We start from the raw sequence: 23,682 nt of genomic DNA on the forward strand, positions 1-23,682 counted from the left end.
CTGTATTATCAACCCTGGCCAGTGCATATGTATATAAATCTCTGAAGCTTTCCTAGTGTGGGGCTGCCATCCACCATCCACCAATGTTGTCCTCCAGCAACATCCTCCAGAGTTGGTAATGGCTGCAGGGGAGACACAAGGACACAATCTTCCAGCAGAAATATGTACAGTTCAAAGCCATGTTACACATATGTGACCTTCAGTTTGGTATAAAGAACCTCTAGTTTCTTTCTATTGGTTTTACATATGGTGGTTCAATTTTCTGAAGCTTGTTTTTTCCTTTCGCATACATTAGAAAATGGAGAAAACGTAAAAGGTTCATAATAATATAAGTAGGACACACTGTCTGGCATCCATGATTATAAGAACTAATTTTGTGTCAGGCCATACGGGAGATGTTAAGCTTTTCCCCTAAAGAAATGAAAACTTTTACCTAATGATGGCGCTAAAAGAAAACTCACAGGATTGCTCAAGTCATTTAAATTTCTGCTCTAGGGACCTTTAATATCAGATATGGGAAAACCTTACAGAAACATAGCAGTAATTTTGGATGTCATATGACATTTCACGCTTGCTATGTTTCTTTCATAACCTTTTTGCATTGTACAATTTCAGTTTTATAGCTTGTTGCTGGTGAAAAATCAAGAAATGCAGATTATAGCCTGTTCCTAGGGAGAATGAATGGCCAGTATGTCACATCATTGCCACCAAATAGCCAATTGCCCCCACTATTTCTGAATTAACCCTGGGTGAGGTGGGTGTAATGGCCATTCAGAGGAAGCGAGGAACATTCAAAACACATTGTGTGGGCCATTTCATTTGCACTCACAGCACATGGTTCAGTTCCAGCTGAACTGGCTTATAGTGGCTCTGTTTATCTTGGTCCCTGAGACAAGGGGCCAAAACCTGACCTCGCTATAATTCTCAGGGATAATCGAAGATTTGACATGCTGCACTGCTACACCTTTAGTGCGGTGTTTGGCTACCTTCTTGCCTCCCTTGCTGACTCTCACAGAACACACTATAATTACCTTAGTGTCACAAAAATCTTGCGGTGAAAAATCTTCTGTAACTTACTACTCAATGACTGCTCAGTCTGCACCTTCTTTTATTTAATTAACATCCTTGCACTATGTGTCTTTATTGTGTTTTATACTACCTCACCGCGTGGTTTATATTGGTAGAAATAATTGTTTTACAAATTGAGGCTAGAATAAGTCTTTAAAGCCAAGATTTAAGACTAATCACGCATGTGTCCCTATTCAGACAGACGTCTGGAGTTTGATTGAGATTGTGCTTCTTTAATTATCCTGCAAATGATGCTAAATCTTGTTCTTCTGTCTTCATTTAGTTTGAGATACATGATAACTGCCTTCACATTTTTTATATAAATTCGAATAAGTCTTTATAAATCTTAATATGGGTATCATTCTGAATCAATTGTCTGAAATTTGTCATCAGTAGTTCAATTGCACAGTTTCATGTTACAGCTCCCATCCCAGTTTAAGATCATAAATGTCCAGTTAACGGCGATGAAAAAGTATTTCACTGTGTCGCCTTTTTTTTTCTCAGTGCACTAATGAAGCTGATGTGGCTCCAGTATTAAAATTAAACTTTTTTAGGTCACTTACCACTCCTTTTTTTTGGTCTTTTATAACAAAGAATAAACAACAAGAGCCATAACAAGCTGTCACTTGGAGCTTCCCATAAACAGAAACAGTTGCTGTTCTTATGATGGAGAAGACGGAGGTGGAACATCATGTCTGAGCATTTCTTAAGAGAAGAATTGCAGCTGTGTAGAATTTGATTACTGCTCACTGTTCAGTGGAAAACATGACTTGTATTACACTGAAACAGACTTCATTGCACTATGAAAACACTATATACTGCTATAATGTTACTGTTGCTGTTTCATTTCTTTCCATAACAAATTCAAACTATTCTGGCATATAGTAAGTCCATTTTACTTATATAGCACACTTAAAACCAACGTGCTATACAATACAAGCAAACAATAAATAGTAAAAATAAATAAAGTTTTCCTAATATTCTCTCCACATAGAGTTTCAAAGATCAGCAGTTTCTGAAAGCTTGACAAAAAAGCTTTGTCTTCAGCTTAGACCTGAAGACAGTCACAGTTGATGCTTGTCTCAGGTCATTTGGGAGATTATTCCAGAGTCTCGGAATAACGACAGCGCAAGTACAAAATGGTTTTGTACAGATTGGGAAGCAGACATTAAGGATCTATCCAAAATTGTGTATGGATGCACTTATTTACCACATTTGCAGGTGCAAGTCCATTCATGACTTTAAATACAATCAGTGCCACTTTATATTAGATTCGCTAATGCACGGGGAGCTAGTGTAAGGCTGCTAAGAGTAATGTAATTTCACTTTTACATTTTACATAGCATGAATAACTTGTATGTAACTATAACGTGAATATATTTGTATAAATATAACTTAATATAACATGTTTAAACTGAGTTTGGTATGTCCTCTTAAGCAGTGCTAAAGTTAAGGTTTAGTAACACACTCAACAAGTGGGAATAGAATAATAGAAAAAAAGCAGAGCCTGTAAAAACAGAGCCTTTACTTAGAGATTATTACATTTGTATAGTCAAAGTAGGTAATCGGTCCATTTACCTGTTATGAAATCAGCCTTTTTGCTTTTTATCCTGGCCGTCTTCTCTAAAAGGGATGAGGTCATCAGTTGTCTCTCGCAAGTTACGGAGCAGCACACGCTGACAACAGCATAGTAAGTTTGCTTTTGATTGACGGGTTTTCACAGTGCAACTACTGTAAAATTAATGTCACTGCTGTCAAACATGGGATATTATTTATTTTTTAAGCTACATTTCTTTAAGCACTAATAAATTCATACAACAGATACTTAAAAATCCGTGCAGCTTTTTCTTCAAACAGACGTAGGGATGCTACACATGTGGATCCACTGCCAATGGATCGTATACATATATAAATATAAATAAAGCATTATCATTACAGTATCAGATAGATATTACGCATGACTTTTTCACAAAAATTCAGCTCATTGAAGTTTTAAATCTTTATGAAAAGTAATTACATCTTCACACAATATACCTAATCAGAGCCTGTTTCTCTCTTTTATTGATATTTCGAGACTGGGTAGAAACAAATGGGAAGTTACTGATTTGTAAAATAATTAAATTTTTTTCTATCTAGTTTCCTTTTCATATTTGTATCGGGAATTGTTTGTCACTTTCTTAACCAAGTGGAACTGTTTCCTTCAACTCATCTAGAGGCAGATCTCATTGTAAAATGAAAACCAGCCAACCCTTTTTTCCCCCCTTAAATTTTGCATTTGTGCGCTTTTCAATTAGAAAAACAGACACATGCATAGAGAACTGAGAGGTTACTAAGGAAACAGAGGATGTTCTCCATTAATAAACGAGAGTGATTATTCAGCAACAGTGCAGCCATGTTGGATGAGTCTTATTTCATTCCAGATATTAAACCAAACTGTCTCATGGACCTACAAACATACTGCAGTGTTTAGTGTGAGTGTCAGCGCCCTGTAAGGTTGTGTTCAATTATTCAGAGAAAGAAAACATCCTCGGGATAAGATTTCCCCTGCAATGCAGATATATGGGATTGACCGTCATGCTACCGAGATACTATAAGCTTGAGGATAAAGTAATAGGTATCAAAGATCTTACTTCACTGACAGGTCCGCTATTGATTTTTCTAAGTTTATTATCTTTTCTATATCTTATTAAAAATCCTGCTACCACCACCTGCTATGGAATAAAAGGAAAAGCACTAGTGGATAATACAACTCCAATGATTTCACGAGAGCAGAATTAGGTTGAACACGTGATGTGGAGATGGACAGCTCTCCTCTGCAGCACTTGTTTGTGTTCCTGACCTCCCCCACCTTCTCCCTAAAGTCAGTTGCCTGTTGTTTTTTGGTGGTCCTGGAGTGCGCTGCCCCAGACCCCATCATGGTTTTGTGCCCACCCAGTGCTGACAGATGGCACAGAAGGTAACGCCGTGGACCTGCAGTGGCCCGAGCCCTGTGACGTTCACTCCCAGCAACAGACCATATCCATCATCTCACGCTCACCAGGGGCTATTATAGAAACTGCCCTTCAACATTGTGTTGTAGAGTCCATGTGACTCACTGATCCAGTCCACCTTATCGGGGGTACATGCCAGCTTGTCGACACGTGTTGGCTTGATTTGATGAATGCTTGTATTATTCGAGAGCTGACAGCAGAGACAGGCTCGACTGCACCAGGAAGACGATCGTCACATTAGCCAGCTGAGACAGGACGTCGCGTCTTCCTTTGATGATTTATTTGGAATTAGTTTTTTTTTCTAAAGTTGTTTCAGCCAAGTTTATCATCGTGCCGTTATTAAAGGACTGAAAAAAAGAAAGCATGTTTACTTTTGCAGGTTTCACACTAACTGCCAGCAGTGCTGAGAAATACAGATTGTTCCACTAAGACAGTTTGGATGACAAGAATGAAACCTACGCAGTGTGAATGTCGTCTCTGTTGTTTGTTAAAGGCTGGCTCTTGTGACAGCTTTACAGCTTGTTTTATAGACCACATTGTTGTCTCTTAGGACCTTTGCTTTTATGATTTGTATACAGAATATAGTCCTAGGCAAACTGTTGTACACAAGAGACAAATTTGTCCTACAGTGTGTTGCCCCCACCTGCAAGATTCGGAGATCAGCTAGTTTACATTAACATTCATGAACACGAGCTCTGTGCCAACTGCTCGTCGAGCTATGCAGAGCTCCCTCTATTTTTAAAAGTAATTTTACGCAAAGCAAATAGAAAGTGTTCGGCACAAACTGGCTCGCGCATCCATAAAAGCTCCTTTATTAATGAATGCAAGTAGTGCTAGTCAAATTTGACATTTTCATTCTCACCGAAGAGAAATCACATGCTTCCTCTGTCCTCGGATGAAGCCAGTAAATTTTCCTTTCGGGTGTATAAAACAAATGCAGTGTACCTCAAACTTGATAACGATTTGGTAATTGAGTCTACAGCTATAGCGAGCGTTAGATTAGCATCATAATGTATACATTTCAATTTCAAGATGGCTAGCTGTGTTCAGGGAGCAGCCATCTTGGCACTTGATAAGTACGATAAAGGCAGTTTAGGGATGGACTGGAACACAATATGAAGTAATATCATTACCAGATTAAATTAAGATAAAACAAATTCCAGATGCTGCAGAAATAAAATAAAGAACGCTGCATGCCTGCAGATAAAGCCTTTTAGCTTGTCACACAAGTGGACATGAGACAAAGGGCAATGGAGAATGGAGAAATTGGTTCGGGAAGGAGGTAAATTCATTTGAAGTAAGAGTTTAACATTTTGAAAACTAGATTTGTTTGTTTTCTTTGAGAGAGTAAGATCAGAAGATTGATAATACTCTTGTGTATGTAAAAGAAACTCAAAGCTAAATACCATAAATGAGGGGGGAAAAGACCAATCTTGGATGTTTTAATCTGCACAAAAGAAGATGTGATGTTCTGTGTGAGTTGTTCTCGACAAAGTGCAATAACTACCACAGAAGTGCTTTTACATTTCCATTATGCTATGATATCTTTTGATAGACTCAAGATATTTGCTCCCCTTTGTGTGCAGTCATTGTGCAAACTATAAAGTCTTTACAAGCCGAGAGCTGCAGGAAATGACAGGTCAAGTAAAAAAAAAATTGATAATTTATTAAGAGAAAATCTAGCCATGAATTGCAGTCCTGAACTCTGGCACAACAGCATTGCTGCAGGGATGGATTAGTGATGAAAAATCAATTGTGCTTGAGAGAGTTCATAAACGATTTCCACCTGATTTTTATTGCAGTGTGGTTTTTGTTTCCTTTGTGCCGAACCAGAGCCTCGCTCATTAGCTTGTAGCGCTCGCGCTCACCCCTTTGTGAATGACAAATCCCCACCTGGAATACAAGAATCAGATTATGGTGATGCTCTCTGGGAGCTACAGGTGACCTGGTGTGCTGTTGTAGGGCAAAGCTGCTCTTCCTCCTTCCTCATGTCATGTTTTTGCAAACGTTACACTTGGGAATTAGACCTCAGTACATTCATCTCAGCAATGATGGCATCTATATTAGGATGACAAATTTGTTCCTGTCACCTCACGAGGGACTGGGACTGCATGTCAAGATGCAGGTAAAATCAGGAAGGCAGTGATTTGTGGCCAAGCTGCGTATCTCTTCCCACTCCTGCAATCGCTTTCTCAAAACACGCACAGGCACACGCTTAGTTTTGCCATCTATTTTTAGACTTTGAGGAAAATATGAAAATGAAGAATTGTATGGTCTCTTCGGATTGAAACAAACTACGTTCCCCACAATCACAAGCATTTGTGGTTAGCATTTAGATAGAAAGCACCGTGATTACAAGCCATTCTCTGGTAATTGTTATGCTTCCCTTATTCCTCAGCTTATCCTTAGTGTATGATATTCCTCCTGGGCAGTTCCCTGCTCTCAGGCCAGATTACTACCAAGGCGAGGTAGAGGCACGCACAGAGCTCCAGATTCGATTTCAGATAACGAAAATATCAGGGCATCCAGAGGGAAAAATGCTTCAGTGCAGACAGATTTCATTTATCTGAGAAGTGTGAAAGCAAGGATAAGGGGGAGGCACAAAGTCAACCATGTAATATACTTCTATGGAGCTCTGTTTATGCATAGGCAAGAGAAAGAAGAAATGAGAGAACATGAGGGGGGAGCGTAGGAGGCAGATAGCAGCAGATAGTGTCTTATGAATATCATATTAAGATTTTATCATTTAGAGCATGTAGCTAACAGAAGGCATCCAGCCTTCTCCCGTGTAATCGGCTCGGAGCTGTCTACTACATGGCAGCAGCTCAATATGCGCTCTCTCAGCGCTGTGAGTTGACTACAGGCATCCGTCCATATTGTGTGCACATTATTTATACGTCTCCAGTAATAAAAAAACAAGCACCATGTTTAATTGGAATCAAAATATCAACTGTTTATCGTACGTCGTGCAGGATGTCTGATGTTGTCTGGGGGGGGGATGAATTAGGCACCAGTCACACATGGTTCACTCTGAGTCAGTGACTGACATGGTGAGAGTGTGACGCAGACGCTGACTGGGAAATGGACTTCATGTCTCCTCCCACGCAGCCACAACTTTCCTGGTTCTTTTTGGTGGCTGAGCCATATCACGCGCTGCGGTAAGTTCTGAGGGCTGTGCAGATGACTGTTTCTGGGAAATAAGCAGAACGGGGTCCTTGGGGGGAGGGGGGGTGTGGGGGGGCTTGAGGAATATCTACAAAGCGGTGCCTTCGAGCAGCCACATTAAAAGGAGTCATCTCACCGCAGTGTTCTCGGGTCCCTGAGAGGCAGTATGTTTAATGAGGGCAGATGCATGTGTACATTTTAAAGCAGCTCTGTAATTACTTCATATCTACACTGTCTTGTACTGTACACCTTTACACTTTACGCATTAGCTCCTTCGTGTTCCTGCACATCACTCTCGTAAATGCAGCCTGTGTTTTACACAGCAGAAGCTGTTGTAGTTCTATTGACCGAACTCCAAGTTCACCTGCCACTGCTCGCTTATTCATTGCTTTTCTAGTAGCTAAATATGTCCATCCCCCCTGACTGTCCTTATGCAATGAGAACACTAACATGCATGCCTTAATAATAACCAAATAAAAGTTTTTAAATCCCTATTCCGAGTTCATCTTAACTGAGAATATGTGCACGTCTCCGTGTGACGCTGTACTCGTGTTTCCACACTGCACGCGGTGGATGCACCAGGAGGGTGAAGCTGCCTCCCAGCATCTTGTTCAGTTGTCTGGGATGCAGCGTTGTAAGCCTTGAGGAAGATGTATGGCAAGACAGGAACATGTGGGTACCAGGGGAGGAGACGGGAGAGCCTCTGACCACTCTTTTTTTAATGACACTCCCTTACTCAGCCCGAGGTCCAGTTGCAGCAGCAGCTGCTCCGTTTTAAGTAAAGCAAAGCCTTTCTCTCAGAAATGCACAGCGTCTCAAAACAGAGCAAGGAAAGACATGCAGCTTACCACCACGGCCATTTTTTACATTATGGAATATACAACAAATCAAAGCCATAGTTAAAAAGTCCTGTAAGGTGATTTTTTTTCTTTACAAATCTTGTTCACATTTAAAAGAATTATGAAAGCCATTGCATAAAGTCTCGATTTACTGCTTATCACTTTGAACAATTACACGATGTGACGCTTTGATTCTGTGTTCATTAAATTAGGTGATGTTAAAAAAGTCAGAATTGCTTTTAAGGCCGGTTTTGTTTAGCATAAAATTATGAGGATGGGATATATTTTTAAAATTAACTTTTGCCTAAAAACTTTAATGAATTGTATATTTTTATATCCATTTTGTATATCGATAAACAGCTCACTTTTTCCTTAGGTATTTGTTCTCTTTTGTTCATCACTGTACTGTGAGGCACGGTGGCAAACTGTGGCATCACCACGTAACCCTTGTGTCAGCGCCTTTCTTAAATAGCTGTTAAAGATCAAGATGTCAGGAACACGGTGTTCAGAATTTATACAGTACCTATCCCACCAGTGTTTGCTGCACAGCTGCAATAGTGATAATGCCATTCCATTGTCTTTCAGCCTTGCGAGTCTGTATCTGTGCGAGTCCACGAGGTTGACAGCTTGGCAGGCCAGCAGTAGGAAGAGTGTGGGCGAAGGCCAGGCAATACACTGAGCTGAACTCACAGTCTGAGAGGCCCACACGCCTTCATTATTCAGTTGGAATCTATTGAGCATCTGGGACTAAATTATTCATCAACATCGACCTAGTTCCAGGGTGCTAAGTTAGATACTTGGATGTCATCAGGCGTTCTGATAAGACCTGCTGCTGCAGTGTGATATCTGCCATGGGTAAATACAGAGTATGTGCCTGGATCACAAAGAGTACTAGCCATTACTTGAGTTTTATACTGTGTAGTTTTGAACAACTGAGCCTGTAGGTGCTTTGGGCTCAATGTAAGAATGGGGAGTAATTTCTTCATCCCATTTCTAACTACGAGGCCTTTCTATCTGCTGTCCCGTCGCCTTCTTCCGCCTCTTTCACTGCGCCACTAATAATGTGTTGCTGCAAGACTGAAGCTTAGGACAACAAACTCCTCCCAATTAGTCTGTGCACACAACAACTCTGGCCAGTTATGGACCCTAGCAGGCCATTGTCAGTGTAAAGCATGTCAGCGTGAGCACGGGAAATAATTGCACATTGTTGTGAGCAGGATCATGCAGACAATACTGATTTCAGATTCTTTAGGATACGCTTTTTGTTTGTATACACTAGAGAGGTCCCAAAACCTTTTATGCACCACCGACCAATTTATGTCCGACAATTTATGTCCGGCCTTTACGGTGTCGCGGATAAATACAACAAAATAAAAACCAGTACCAGTACCAAAAAAAGAAGAAAAAAAGACCCAGGGAAACCGAGTTAATGATAAAAAATGATTAAAAAAAAAATGCTGAAAACCGATAAAAACCCTGAAAACCATAAATTTCACACCCGAGCCTCAACTCTCGCGGCCCAGTACCAAATGACTCATGGACTGGTACTGGTCTGTGGCCCGGGGGTAAAGTGTCTACTGTACTGATTGAGGCTTTCGTCTTTTAAACATTGTGTGATGCTTTGTGTTTGATCTTATTTAACTATACATTTAATCCCCCGCCCCCCCAAAAAAAGTAGTTTGTGATCATTCTTGGCTTCTCTGGCTTTTTATTAGCACTATTCATGTGCAGTTAAGCAGGTTTTAAAAACCACACGGTGTATGCTACAGCCTATGGGCTCACAGTACATATTCAGATATATATATTCATAAAACAGTCACTTTTGGGTCGACTGTGAGTTCAGTGTGGACATTAATGTTATGAAATTAACTTTTTTTATTTTGAGTAATCCATCACCTGCAGCAGTGTATTAATCTCGTGCTGTTGATGGGCTCACCTCAGATGTTCTTTGACTGAAATTTGGTCTTTTTTTGGAGTCTACTTCCTGCTACATGATGCTACAGGAATTTTTGCTGAGAATAATTTATTAGCCTTGCAATAGCTCTGTAGCTAGCCACCAGGTAGCACGATGTAGCCTTAAAAACAGGCTTTAAATTTTCAAAATCTAATCTAATTTAATTTAAGAAGCGTGTGGAAAAACCAAGGCGCAAAATAACTGCCCATGAACTGAGAAAAGTCAAGCGTGCAGCTGCCAAGATGCCACTTGCCACCAGTTTGGCCATATTTCAGAGCTGCAACGTCACTGGAGTGCCCAAAAGCACAAGGTGTGCGATACTCAGAGACATGGCCAAGGTAAGAAAGGCTGAAAGACGACCACCACTGAACAAGACACACAAGCTGAAACGTCAAGACTGGGCCAAGAAATATCTCAAGACTGGTTTTTCTAAGGTTTTATGGACTGATGAAATGAGAGTGAGTCTTGATGGGCCCGTGGCTGGATTGGTAAAGGGCAGAGAGCTCCAGTCCGACTCAGACGCCAGCAAGGTGGAGGTGGAGTACTGGTTTGGGCTGGTATCATCAAAGATGAGCTTGTGGGCCTTTTCGGGTTGAGGATGGAGTCAAGCTCAACTCCCAGTCCTACTGCCAGTTTCTGGAAGACACCTTCTTCAAGCAGTGGTACAGGAAGAAGTCTGCATCCTTCAAGAAAAACATGATTTTCATGCAGGACAATGCTCCATCACACGCGTCCAAGTACTCCACAGCGTGGCTGGCAAGAAAGGGTATAAAAGAAGAAAAACTAATGGAACCTGTGGTCCATCATCAAATGTGAGATTTACAAGGAGGGAAAACAGTACACCTCTCTGAACAGTGTCTGGGAGGCTGTGGTTGCTGCTGCACGCAATGTTGATGGTGAACAGATCAAAACACTGACAGAATCCATGGATGGCAGGCTTTTGAGTGTCCTTGCAAAGAAAGGTGGCTATATTGGTCGCTGATTTGTTTTTGTTTTGTTTTTGAATATCAGAAATGTATATTTGTCAATGTGGAGATGTTATATTGGTGTCACTGGTAAAAATAAATAATTGAAATGGGTATATATTTGTTTTTTGTTAAGTTGCCTAATAATTATGCACAGTAATAGTCACCTGCACACACAGATATCCCCCTAAAATAGCTAAAACTAAAAACAAACTAAAAACTACTTCCAAAAACATTCAGCTTTGACATTAATGAGTTTTTTGGGTTCATTGAGAACATTGTTGTTGTTCAATAATAAAATTATTCCTCAAAAATACAACTTGCCTAATAATTCTGCACTCCCTGTATTTAACTCAGTGGTTCTTCAGTGTTTTTTATTTTATTTTTGGGAAATGAAATGCAATTTGAACCTTAATAATGCCAGATTCATCAAGTAGAAAACCTTGGTATGATTATTCAAAGTTATTAGTAGATGTCACAACTGAAAGAAATAAGTGTGGTATGAGCAATAAGTATGGTATGGTAGCAGTCAAAATAAAAATAATAATAATTACAATGGCAAGAAGAACAATCTGACTGCTGTGCTATTATTCCCTGTGTGCTTCTCTTGCATGTAAGTCACAACAAGTGAGTACGTCTATGTATTTAAAAAGCAAGGGATAACATCAAATGTCAATGCCTCACAGGAATGCTCATAAAACAGCTGGTGTGCTTTGCAAAGCTTCCCAAGTGGGGCTCGAAATCCTCCAATGGTTGTTGAAGGGGGATGGGATAAAGCATGTCACCCCTAAGAGACCCCCCCCCCCCCCCCCCCCTCTTTAACAGTTTGGTACCAAGCTGCTGATTTGACTGAAAATATGAAGAAAAAAATCATCCTGCAGTTTCATGAAAAAATATTGTGGTAGTCTTTTTATATTTCAACTAAGTGAAGGTTAAAGAATATGAAATTCATGTTTTGCATTATACTGATGTTCTCAAAATATGAAGCTCAATTTATTCTAATCTGAAAAATATTAAAACCTACTTTGTTGGGATAAAAGACTGGATTAGAATAAAGTGTTCTTATTAAGTAGTATGACAAAAACTAGAAGTATTGTCGGGTAGAGAGAATTTCACACAATCCACCTCTGCTGTCAGTGGTTTCTTTCTTGTATGGTCTTATCTGAAAATAGTGACAGCCCATGGGAACTGTTATTCAGTAGGTTGCTTGCATCTAATGGATCGCATGCAATATGAGCATGAAGGAACAGATGTAGGCGAAGATTAGTTATGAGGGAAAATCTGCAGGTTTCTGTGCAGTTTAACAAACAGCAAAGCTTTTGTGTGCAATGATTATGTGTAGCAAAGCAATGTTTTCTCTGTGATATTTTAATCAAGATAGAAATTTGTTTTTGGCATTCTGGGGTGAAAAAAGAAAGTATTTGGATTAAGACCAGATCTTAATAAGCAACAGATTACGGACACTCAGTAACAAATATCAGGTTTATTTTTGCAACAGACTATATGTAAAAAACAAAAGGGAGAGAGAAAGATTTGCAAAACACGAGCTTATAATGGGAAGAAAAAAAAGTTACTGGAGAAAATACTGAAAAACAGAAAGGGAACAGAAAACAGCAGCATCCTCAGTGGAATACATTACCAGGACAGCGGAGGCATGCTTTGGATAAACCCTTCAGATGCCTTCAGTGTCCTCCTGACTTTCAGCTTGTCTCCAAAGAGACATGTTGTGTGCCAGAGAGCATTCATCAAATTAGACCAGAAAGAAAACAATGTGAAAACCCGCAGCTCTCCCTCGAGACGTGCCGACAGGTTATCACAGAGGAGGTGTCTCTTGCTCTCCAGCACTGGGGCAGCAGCACACAGCAGCCTCCCTGAAGAGCAGCCCTCCCCTCCATCCCTCCCACCCTCTCTTTCTCTCCACACAGGCTGGGATTAAGAGGGAGAAAACGGGAATTCAATTTAGATGTGTACAAATGAAAGGCAACCTACTCCATATAGTAGTTTTTAGAGATTGGGATTATACACCATAGTGAAGTTGAAGGAACAGAAAAAGTTAGTGTTTGTGTGGTTGTAAATAACTAGAGGTCCTGCGGAACAAGACTGCTGACCAAGCTTTAGAAAGCACATGCAGAGCACGGCTTGGCTTGGACATCTCATTAAGGTGGACCGTTATCAATCCTCAAAGATCGAAAACCGGCATGACACTGCTAAAGAAGGCACCAACGTGCCTTTGGCTGAGTCAGTTTGGAATTTCCTGGTCCGCATCCTCTTTGATGGTTCAATCAGTGCGTGAGCCAAGGTCAGTCGATAGCTTTACTTCTCTGAAAGCTTTAGCAAGATGTATTTGTGTATAAAACTCCCAGCGGCACCTAAGGCAGTGGAAATGGCACTGCACTTACAAACGATCAACATTTTCATACACTTTGGTATGAACACTACAGGCAGGTTTCTCTTGACAGTGTTTCTCTTTCTTCCTCTTTTTGTGTTTTTCGTGGTCCCAACTGTCTCCCCAGGTTTTCTTAGTACATCTCATAGAAGTGTGCGCTCTGCTGCTCTGAGCAGAGGCAGATAAATGAGCTGTGCTGTAGGTTCACCGTGGCTTCAGCACTTTACCGCTAGATTAATGATGCCTTCCAAGCCCCGAGCCTTTGCTTTTAGCATTTTAGAAGTACCTTCATAAAGTGAACTACAGGCACATCTTGTTTATACGCTTATCTATTGGGGCATCTTTCCTTTGGGCATGATGCTGTTTGCATCAGTACACCTGACACTCCTGAGCTAATGAAACCCTTCCTGAAGCCCACAGTGTTTCTAGAAATCTTCAGACAAAGATGCCATTTCGACGAGGAAACCCACAGTAGCGTTATTTTGAACTCAAAATCCTCGAATGGTCAAAATAATCACAAGGACACCCATATCCATAGATATGGGAACAAATAAAATAAAATACTGACATTTCAGTTTGGGGTTTTTTTGGCTTCTCAGCCAGGCTACCTGTCAGTTTTCATCACAGTGGCTAAATTGCATGTAAGCCTCTCACATAGCCCGTGTTGAATTGTCACGGGTGAAAAAGAAGGCAAGCATTGGTGGAAGACACCATAAATTGCTAATGTTATTGGATTTCAACCAGGTCATGACCACATCAAAATGTTGACCTACACACTAATCCGGGATGGCAGATTGATGCTCAGTAACATGTGAATTTATTTCAGTTTTGATTCAGAGCCATACGTCACATCCAGCACACACAAGATTCATTGAAAAAAAAAAATGGACGTGGCTTATACATCCTCCTGGCTGTCCTTGGAGGGTCAGTTTTTTATTTTTAAGTCTAAATCAGACTTTGTTCATTTGCAAACCCTTTAGTGACATGCCCAAAAAGTCACAAACAAAACAAAAGACACCATGTCATCAAAAAACTGACTTTCTGTCTTTAAGATTAGTTTGTAATGGAAATCTAAACGATTTTGTGTTTTTGTGGATTTCATTGTCATGATGTAGTTTAAGCCCCCTTTTTATATCCTTCTAGCCTGAATGAGGAGACAGAGACGTATAAATATGAACGGCCATACACCTCCGCTTAGGTTATCCTATGGGGAGTTAACCTACATCTAGTACACCCACATTACATCGCTTCCTCCTCCTTGGTTTCAAATAAACCTAAAGGACAGAGCGAAAGGAGAAAAAAGGATGTGAGCAGTAGAGAAAGAGAGTGGTGAGGTGGGAAGAGAGAGGCAGTATTGATTCCTTGATTCCCGTACCTCTGCCAGTGAGTGCAGAGTGTCAAGATCTCCCGCCAGGAAAAACAAATCACAAGGCTGAAGTGATGGATGTGGCACTCCAGGATCCGGCGGTTTTGCCATCTGGATGGCCGACACTGTATATCAGCCTCATGCGCAGCAAATTAAATTTACATTTGGACGGCTTCCCCGGGCCTCACCCAACACAGATGCACCAAAAGCAGCCCTCCGCCACAACTTCCTTAATGGGTTTGATCTATCATTTCCGGGTCTATTATGTAAAGATGATGTTGGTCCATGTTCAGAATGTCAAAACGATGTTACAGTCGCAATAGAATCACATTATGCGCGGCCAAATGGATGTTAAGCAAAATGACATCACCTTTAATTTCCTTAACATGAGTCGATACTAATCCAACTTGCCGAAATATTTTGAATGTGCATTAGAACATCGGTGAAATAAGAGAGCAAATTTGATAAAAGCCAAAGTCTGTCTTCATTTTTAGGACCCTGATTCATTCCTTGCCCATTTTTTTTCCTTTGTCTGGTTTGTCACCGTCACACATGCAAACCCCTGCAGTATGAACAAAGTAAGGCTTGTTAGGAAGTACACTTAAAGGCTTAAAATTATTAGTCCAAAAAGGATAAGTGAGGATGTAATGCCACATATAAAAGAGAAGGTTTTTCTGCTTAGCGGCACACCACAAAGAAAAAAATCTAACCTGGCCCTGAAGACGCCGCCATGCCTAAATGAAATGACCTTTAACGCCGAGCTGATCAAATGGCCTGAAGCAAGACTATAAAAGAACATTGCAGTATAATGTTTTACAGTGTACTTTTTTTCTGGTCTATTGTTTGCCCTTTCCCATTTTCCTGGACGGTAAAATGTATCGTGTTTGGCAGGTGAGGAAGTGCGCTGAAAGCAGTCTGAAATGGATTTGATATAAGAGTCGATGTGGCAGCAGATGCCACGATTTGGTTTATTTTGGATCCTTATTTTGTAAAAAGAGATACTGAATTGCTTTGAAAGAAAGAAGAAGAAAATATTGATTTAAGCCTGTGTTGAGCTGTTTTCCTATGTCCTTTTTGTTTTTTAAGCTTTCATGGCTGGTTGTCCTCTAAATGTCAGAGGTGTTTTGTGATGGCTCTCAGCAATCGCTTGAAGTGCTATGCAAAGCTACACAATGAAAAGCAAATTGAGCATGTGAGTCGACAGTTGTGCCGTGAACTTCAGCCCCCACTGTTCCCCAATAATCTGATCTCATTTATGTAAAGACAGCGCTTCCTGGAAAGCAGCGTAGCATCTGCTACAGCGCCGGGGAGCTCGTGCCTGTGTTGACAGATGATTTCACCAGTCCAAAAGTTTAGTTTAGCCACTTGTATTCACATCTCAACTGCCTGGCTCTCTTTAACCTAACCTAACTTGAGTGGGAGTCCTCTCAGCCCATAGATGCAGCTAAGTATTCCGTGCCCTCACCACTCCTCTGTGTAATTCTCTCTTTTCAGACAACTGACGACTTGCTGGTGGCATCAGCCGAGTGTCCAAGCGATGACGAGGACATTGATCCCTGTGAGCCGAGCTCAGGTGGGTTAGGTTAGTCATCTCTTTTTTTATTCTACTTTTCTCTGGGTGTGTCAGTGTGTCTTTGTGTGTAACAGTTCACCCCCACCAGGGCACTCGAGGCTAATGCGTAGTGTTTAAATGAGAAGATTGGAGTTTAGTTAAAGCTTAAACACTTCTCAGAGGCTGACTGCGTGATACAGCAAGCTGCAGGCAGTCTGTTGGGTCGGGCAGCTCCATTTCTATACAGTAGCTCTTTCAGTAGTTTGTTGGAATCTAAATTATAAATGCAGTAAAATTACTGGTTTTTATTCATGCTGATTAATGTTTTAAGGCATTTTAATGTAACTAGCTTATTTGAATAGATTCAGGGTAGAGATATATCACTGTCTGACCTTGGAAGATTAAACATTTTGAGAAAGAGATGCTATTTGTTTGTTTTTTGCTACAAGTTTGGTAGGACACATTCACATTTATTTGTTACACTCAGTAGATTTAGTCAGAATGAATGGAGGATCATCTGGCACTATTACTTAGAACTTGTTTAAGTTTTTTCAGTTGTTGCTGTTTTTGTGTGGGTTTTGTTTGCTTGTTTGTTTGTTTGACGATTGTGCTTCATCGTGTCCTGATCTGTGTGTTTTTTTTCTTAATTGATTCAAAAGCCTGATAATTGTTGCTCCACGACTTCCATCCATCAACATTAACCCACCTAAATTAAATGTTCGGAACAATGCTCTCAAAGAACCTCGTGCCCAAATAAAACACTGCCTTTTTGCGTCAAACCAGCCGCTGTTACTGTGCTTTCATTTAATTTCTTCATCGGCTCACGGCATCTGTTAATAAACTCAAAAAGCAAAAACAAAAAAGGCCACACACACGCACACAGTTGTGATTATCAGACCTGCAGGGCTCCAGCACGTGAAATCAAAGAGGGTAAACCCAGAGAGTTGGGGAAGGCTGATTTTTACAGGTGCAAAGAGTCCCCACTGTTGTTAATTAAATTCTACAGTGGGCAGTGGGAGTTCATCCTGTTGTTTCTCATGCAGTATTGCTCACAATGGCTGCACATAACCACCCTCGGAGTTTGTGATTGAGGCACATGTCATGTGTTGCTCTTCATAAAATAAACAAACACATTTTAGCTTTGGGTTCTGACCGTGTGTGTTGAAGAGCCCCGATAAGTGTACAACAATAATCATAAAAAAAAGGTACCACTTATTGTTCTCCCTGAAATTGAAAATGCTCCTCCCAAACTTTACTCAGACAAATATTATAAATGTGTTTGCTCCCTGCAATGCTAGCAAACTTTTAATCTCTTACCTCGCCACACATGGAGGGCAATTAAGCGTAACCTTTGAATGGAAAGATTTTTTAAATGCATTCTGAAGTGATGAGAAGCACAGAGAACAATTAAGTCCAGACCCAAGGCCCCACGCTCCATCTAAATGTGCTATCGATCAGAATGTGGTCATAAAACGTCCACTAAATTAATGTGTGCCCCACAGCAAAGACTATCAACTTTTCTAGTCTGTCCCTCTTCCTGTTCCTTTGGTTTTCTACTAGCGAGATTAACTTTTACCTCGCTTTTCTCCTGCAATACATCAGAGCGATATTCCGATTGGGCAGCATCACAGCAGGTCCTTCCAGGGAACACTGTATCTGCTGCTTCTGAAAAAATACACAGGAGATTGAGCTGTGTACTGATTCACACTCGCATTATGATATTCTGTGACAAGGGCATCTGCCAAAACATCAATTGCATACTGTGTGATGCTTAGGGACACACCCTCCCAGTGCAGAGTATCCCTCTTCTTCTGTGATCACTGAAGGGGATTTGACACCAGAGCTGTGGGCTCCCAGGGTGGCAGCTGTCTAACACCGTATCCTGATTAATATCTACATTCAGAACAATTCACACGCTCTGCCAAGCACATGCCACATCTCCGACAGGGCTGCTGTGCATAAAGAACTGGATACACTGTTGCTGATAAAGTGCTACTTACTCATATTACTGTTCAGCCAGCTCCTTTTAATGACGCCAATAATATATCATTTTTCATGCAACACCTTGACAGCCTCTTCTGTCTGGCATCTCCAAAGGAGTGGCCAGATGCGCATACATTTGATATCTCTCTGTCTTCACAGCGCATGTATGCATACAGCAGGATAATGTTGGTGTATAAGTGATCTACAGAGGTCGAGCTTTGAAAAACATGCTATCTGCAAGCTATCTGTGGTCCAAGGTCAGCTCTAGATCATCCCGCATCTTACTGGAGTCTTGTCCCACAGCAGTCTCTGTCAGTTGTTGAATGACATGAATCAGGTAAACTTACTTATTGCCGAGCTTTATTACTCTTACTTCCGGAAACCATGGAAAGCCATCGCTACCAGCAGAGCTTATCGCCCAGCAGGACTCGGATTAGATCATACTGCACCAAATTGAATCCTCCCCCCTGCTTCTTGAAACCACAGAGGAATACACAAGCCCGTGATGCTGCAGCTCATCTGATCTGTAATAGGAGGATGCTTTGGGACCATGCTTGTACTGGGCAGCCAGTCTCACACAGCTGAATGTCAGCGTAATCCATCTGTTTATGTGATACCTGTTTTTCCGACTTCTTAGAAAGAAAAGTAACAAAACTATCCATAAAGATAAAAAATCCAATTCTCTCATATGTAAATATTGTGTGAATGCTGACGTTTAGCAAAAATTTCCTTCATTTCTTGCGAGAAAATCTTTTAAAGACTGACACAAAGGGTTTTAATTATTTGCTGAAAACACAGATGCAGGTGGGAAAATATTCTCTTGAACAGCGTAGAAAGCTGCCACTGATTATTCTGCACCAAGTTTTCATGGTGAAAGTTAATGAAAGAGGTTGTTGCTGAGCTACATGAAGTCAGATGAAACGGATGTCTCTTACCTACCAGCTCCAGTTCATTGGCACCATGCAGGCTGTTGATGGAGGGCAGCTGCTGCAGAGTGACCCATATCCAAGGTTGCATGATTACATGCCGGAGCTGCCTTTTTTCCTCATTTTTCCTCCTCTGAGAGAACAATCCATGATTAAAATTAGCAGCTGTTTAAAATGAGTTAAATTCTTGTTACCAGATTTGATAGGATTGTTTTACCTGTACCACCTTTTGGTTGAAAGCAAGTAAAGCAAAGTTTGTGCACTGTGTAAAATGTAATAAAAACTGAATGCAATGATTTGCAAATCTGATAAACCCATATTTTATTCACAATAGGGTATGGGAAACATATTGAATGGTTAAAGTGAGAAATCTTCCGTCTTTATGAGAAATATTAGCTCATTTTGAATTTGATGGCAGCTAGATATCTCAAGTGAGCGGGGCTGGGGGGCCAACAAAAGGCTGGAAATGTTCTCTTGAGTAGCAAAAAAAGAGCTGGAGAAAAATTTTGTAGTTAATTAGATTTTTTGTCAACAGGTCAGTAACATGATTGGCTTTCTTAAGGAGGCAGATTTTCTCCAATCTATAAAAACCAATACCTACAATAATAATAATTCTGAATAATATACATCGGTAAAGTAAATAATTAAAACTAAGAGTTAAAGCCGACCATGAACATTGGATGCCCATGATCTTCAGTCCCTCAAGCACCGCATTAAAAATCGACATGATTTTGTCACAGAAATCAATGCGTGGGTTTAGGAACAAATCCATAAATCGTTGTTCGCCATTGTTAAACACAGTTGTTTGTGCTATCCATAAACACAGGTTAAAGCTTCGTCATACAGAAAAGAAGTCATATATGAACACCATCCAGAAATCCGGGTCTGCTTGCACATCTGGAAAAGACTTAACAATACAGTTTTTAGAGACATGCATGTCTGTCAATATATGCTCCCATAAGACCATGTCTTATTCAAGGAAGGCGTTACATATTTTATCAAGTGGATTCTCAGACTATATACTGCATCTATTACAACAGCGTGGCTTCACAGCAGAAGAGTCCAGCAGCTGGACTGTCCTGCCTGCAGCCCAGATCTTTCATCATTTTAAAACATTTGGCATATCATGAAATGAAAAATTCAGCAAAGAAGATCCAGGACTGTTGAGCAGCTGGAATCTTGAATCAGACAAAATGAGACTGCCATCAAATCCAAAATAACCTCTCTTCACGTCATTACCTACTGGCTTTTTTTTTTTTTTTTTACATTAATCCAACTTTTTTTGAATTGGAGACATGCATGTTGAGAAATTGATAATGTAAAATGTTTGACATGTAGCATTTAAAATATATTTTTTAAGTAAAGGGGTGTGAGGATTAATCCTAATTTCAAATTAAATAGGTTAACTGCACTTATAATAGAGCCAGATTATAACATAAGTCTGTGTTCTATGTCAGCACAGTAAATAATGAAGATAATGCTCGCAGCAAGCCGTTGTACCCTAACGTAAAGGCAGGTGGAAACATCTAGCTTGTTGGTAAGAAAATACTTTGTTTCAATTTTAGATTATTCTTCTGTTTCCAATCTGAACCTAAGCTAACTGGCTGTCAAATGTAGCATTATACTTCCCAAAGTATGTTTATTATTACACAAAATAGCTGTTTCATATTAAGCTACAATTGGCTGTTTTCTTCATGCAGCTTTAAGCGTACGACCCAATAAAATCTAACTATTCCTTAGTGGCCCATAGAAATCAATACCAGCTTTGAAATTGACTCCCTTAATTATTACTTGAGAACAAAGCCCCCCCTCCATACCTCATAATGAATAAATGATGGAGGAAAACATGAGGAAGTTTCTCTTACACCTGACAGAATACACAATGTTTCCTCTGAAGTTTGGATTCTCTGATCCCTGACTTCTAATGTTTTTTTTTCCTTTCTTTTGAGAGAGTGCACAAAAGTAGACGGATATATCCAAACACTCGACGCCTCAGCTGGATGTTTATCTTTTAAACCCGTGCACCTTTATTTTTCCACCATTATACCGTCATTAATTATGCAACATGCAATCATGTAAAATGTGATTTGTATGAAAGAGAAAAGCACCCCCCCCCCCCCCCCACATTATCTAGGTTCATACCATCAGCCTCAGTGAGACTTGTGGTATGTGCAGACCTTTGCATTTCACACATAATCTTTGAGTGCTTTTATTCTCTGCTAGAAATAGCCTTTTTCTGCACATTGCCCATAGGCAGGTTAAGGTTAATCATCTCTAGTTTCCTCTTCTCTCTATGCGTGCTCATCTTTTTTTTTTTTATCCTCAAGCATTCTGCAGTGACATTAGCGGCTGCTAATGTGTTTGACATTTTGTTTTAATAGATTTAATTTATGGTTGGGGAAACAATACATAGAGTAAACCAATAAATCAAACGGTAAATGAATACTCTCTTTAACCCCATGGCAATGACTGGAATGCACCCAGACAGGAGGAAAAAAATTAGAGTAAATTATTGTTTTAAAAGTAGCTGTGAGATTAATGAAACATTAAGAGCACTGTGCTGGCTTAAGAGGTCACTGCCCACATTTAATAGGTTATTCAATCATACCCAGCTGGAACTCTGTGTGTGTTCATTTCTCCCTTTGCTGAATACAGTGTCATGCACCTTGCATGCCAGACTGCCACTAGCAGAGATGGTTTAACTAATGGAAAAAAAAGGCCTTTTTTCAAAACCGGAGGCCTATTGAACGTGGTCGTAGCTCACAGCCGGGAACAACGCCGATGACCTTCAAGCATCACGTCTACTCTTTTTGCCAACATGTTGCTGTTATTTTCCTATAGTCTGCTACTTTCTGCAGACAGCCTTATGGAATTTTGCCATTTTTGTTTTTCTTGCACTCTTTCACTGCGGATTATGCCATTCAAGTCTTCTCTCTACATCCTATTTTAAATGAAGTGTGTTCTGAGAGAAAACAGGATTTCACACTTACTGTCAGTCTTTCTCTTTACTGATCCCACCGTATTTATATTTTCAATTACTTTTATTTTTTTTCACCGTTCATCTTTCTGGTGTGCTGACATTGATGATAACACATTGTGTCTGTTTATGAGTCTAAGTAGGGCATGAAAGACTTTGCTAACCAAGAAAAGAAAAGTTGCTCAGTTAAAGGCCAGTTATCGAAATAGTAAAAGCAACTAAGACATTACAAATATTAATAAAAAATGTACCAGTCTGGAAAATGCTTGTAAAGATTATCTCATCTTTACATGCATTTGATATTTTTGTTGACCTGCTGTCTAACAACTGTATCACTTAATCTGACTAAAGGTGGTCATTAAGTTGTTGTGGGGATAAGAAATAGTCTCTAGTAAAACATATGGACAGTTTTCTGAAAAAAGTTTTTCCTCCACTTCCTAATTTCTTATTTCAAGTTTAAGATCTTCAGAGATTTTTGAACATTCGAAAGATAACACAGATAACCCAAGTAAATACAAAATGCAGTTTTTACATGATTTGATTCATTAATGGGAAAAGTACCCTAATGCCACGTTTGACTGGTGTTCTTGTTTATAGCAGGTGTGGCAGGAAGTAAACCGTCCAAATAGTTGAGCTTTTGTCTCGCCACTCTACAGAATATTTTGCCAAAAATTTTTTGGCAAATGAGCCTTTGTGTCCTTTTTTAGTCAGCAGTGGTTTTCACCTTGAATCTCTCCCATGGATTTCATTTTTTGCCTAGTCTTGTTCATATTGTTGAATCATGAACTCTGACCTTAATTGAAGTGTCAGGCCTGCGTTCTTTTATGACATCAATGTGCTCCAGCAGTAATTTTGCTAGGTAATTTTGGCAGGTAGGTGAACCTTCCCACTCCTGGGAAGTGAGTTGCTTTTTGAGATCTTTCAGCCCATCTCACTATTGTTTAAATGATTTCGTGATTCAGCAGATCTGACAGTTATCAGTCCTGGGTGTGGCTAGTGAGAATGAACTCTTCTGTCCAACAATGTGGTTAATCACAGTTTTTGTGCACACAGTTGTCATAGCAGCTTGTGTCTACATATTTAAAACTGTTTGTGTTATCATCATGAAACAAAATACAGGTATGAACACAATGACACAATGTTACCTAGCTATAGAGCCATAAGTAAGTAGGTATAGAGCCCGAGACCTCATAGCCTGACACTATAGAACTCTACCTCTCTAATCAAGAGATGAACTCCAGACTTGTGACATTAAAGCTGAGTAAGCTTAGTCGTCTTCTTTCATCTTGCCTTTTTAGTGGAATCCCTCTTGGCAAAGGCTTAAACTGCATCATACCTTTTAGTGGGGTTAAATCAAACACCTTTTTAATAATTCTCACTTCATTTCATGCTCACTCAGCTCTCAGTTCATCATCCACCATCAGCGTGCGCAGAGCCACTTCACACTCATATATGCAAGCTGTCATGAGGCATACTGCCAGCATGTCACAAGTACAGGGTGGCTTGCATCA

The 23,682-nt window shown here is 40.1% G+C and overlaps 1 protein-coding gene across 34 annotated transcripts in view; it reads left to right on the forward strand.

Moving 5' to 3' along the window:
* Positions 1–23,682, forward strand: part of LOC101465380 (neurexin-1a) — a 266,869-nt gene that overhangs the window by 235,198 nt on the left and 7,989 nt on the right. For 22 of the 34 annotated variants that reach the window (XM_076891760.1, XM_076891759.1, XM_076891772.1 and 19 more), the window contains one exon: positions 16,228–16,315. In XM_076891760.1, coding sequence (XP_076747875.1) covers positions 16,228–16,315 — 88 coding nt within the window. The remainder of the gene's footprint in view (positions 1–16,227; positions 16,316–23,682) is intronic. The other 12 variants (XM_076891762.1, XM_076891775.1, XM_076891776.1 and 9 more) reach the window with 1 other exon arrangement.

This window comes from Maylandia zebra, linkage group LG13 (assembly GCF_041146795.1).
Source record: "Maylandia zebra isolate NMK-2024a linkage group LG13, Mzebra_GT3a, whole genome shotgun sequence".
Classification (NCBI taxonomy): Eukaryota; Metazoa; Chordata; class Actinopteri; order Cichliformes; family Cichlidae; genus Maylandia; species Maylandia zebra.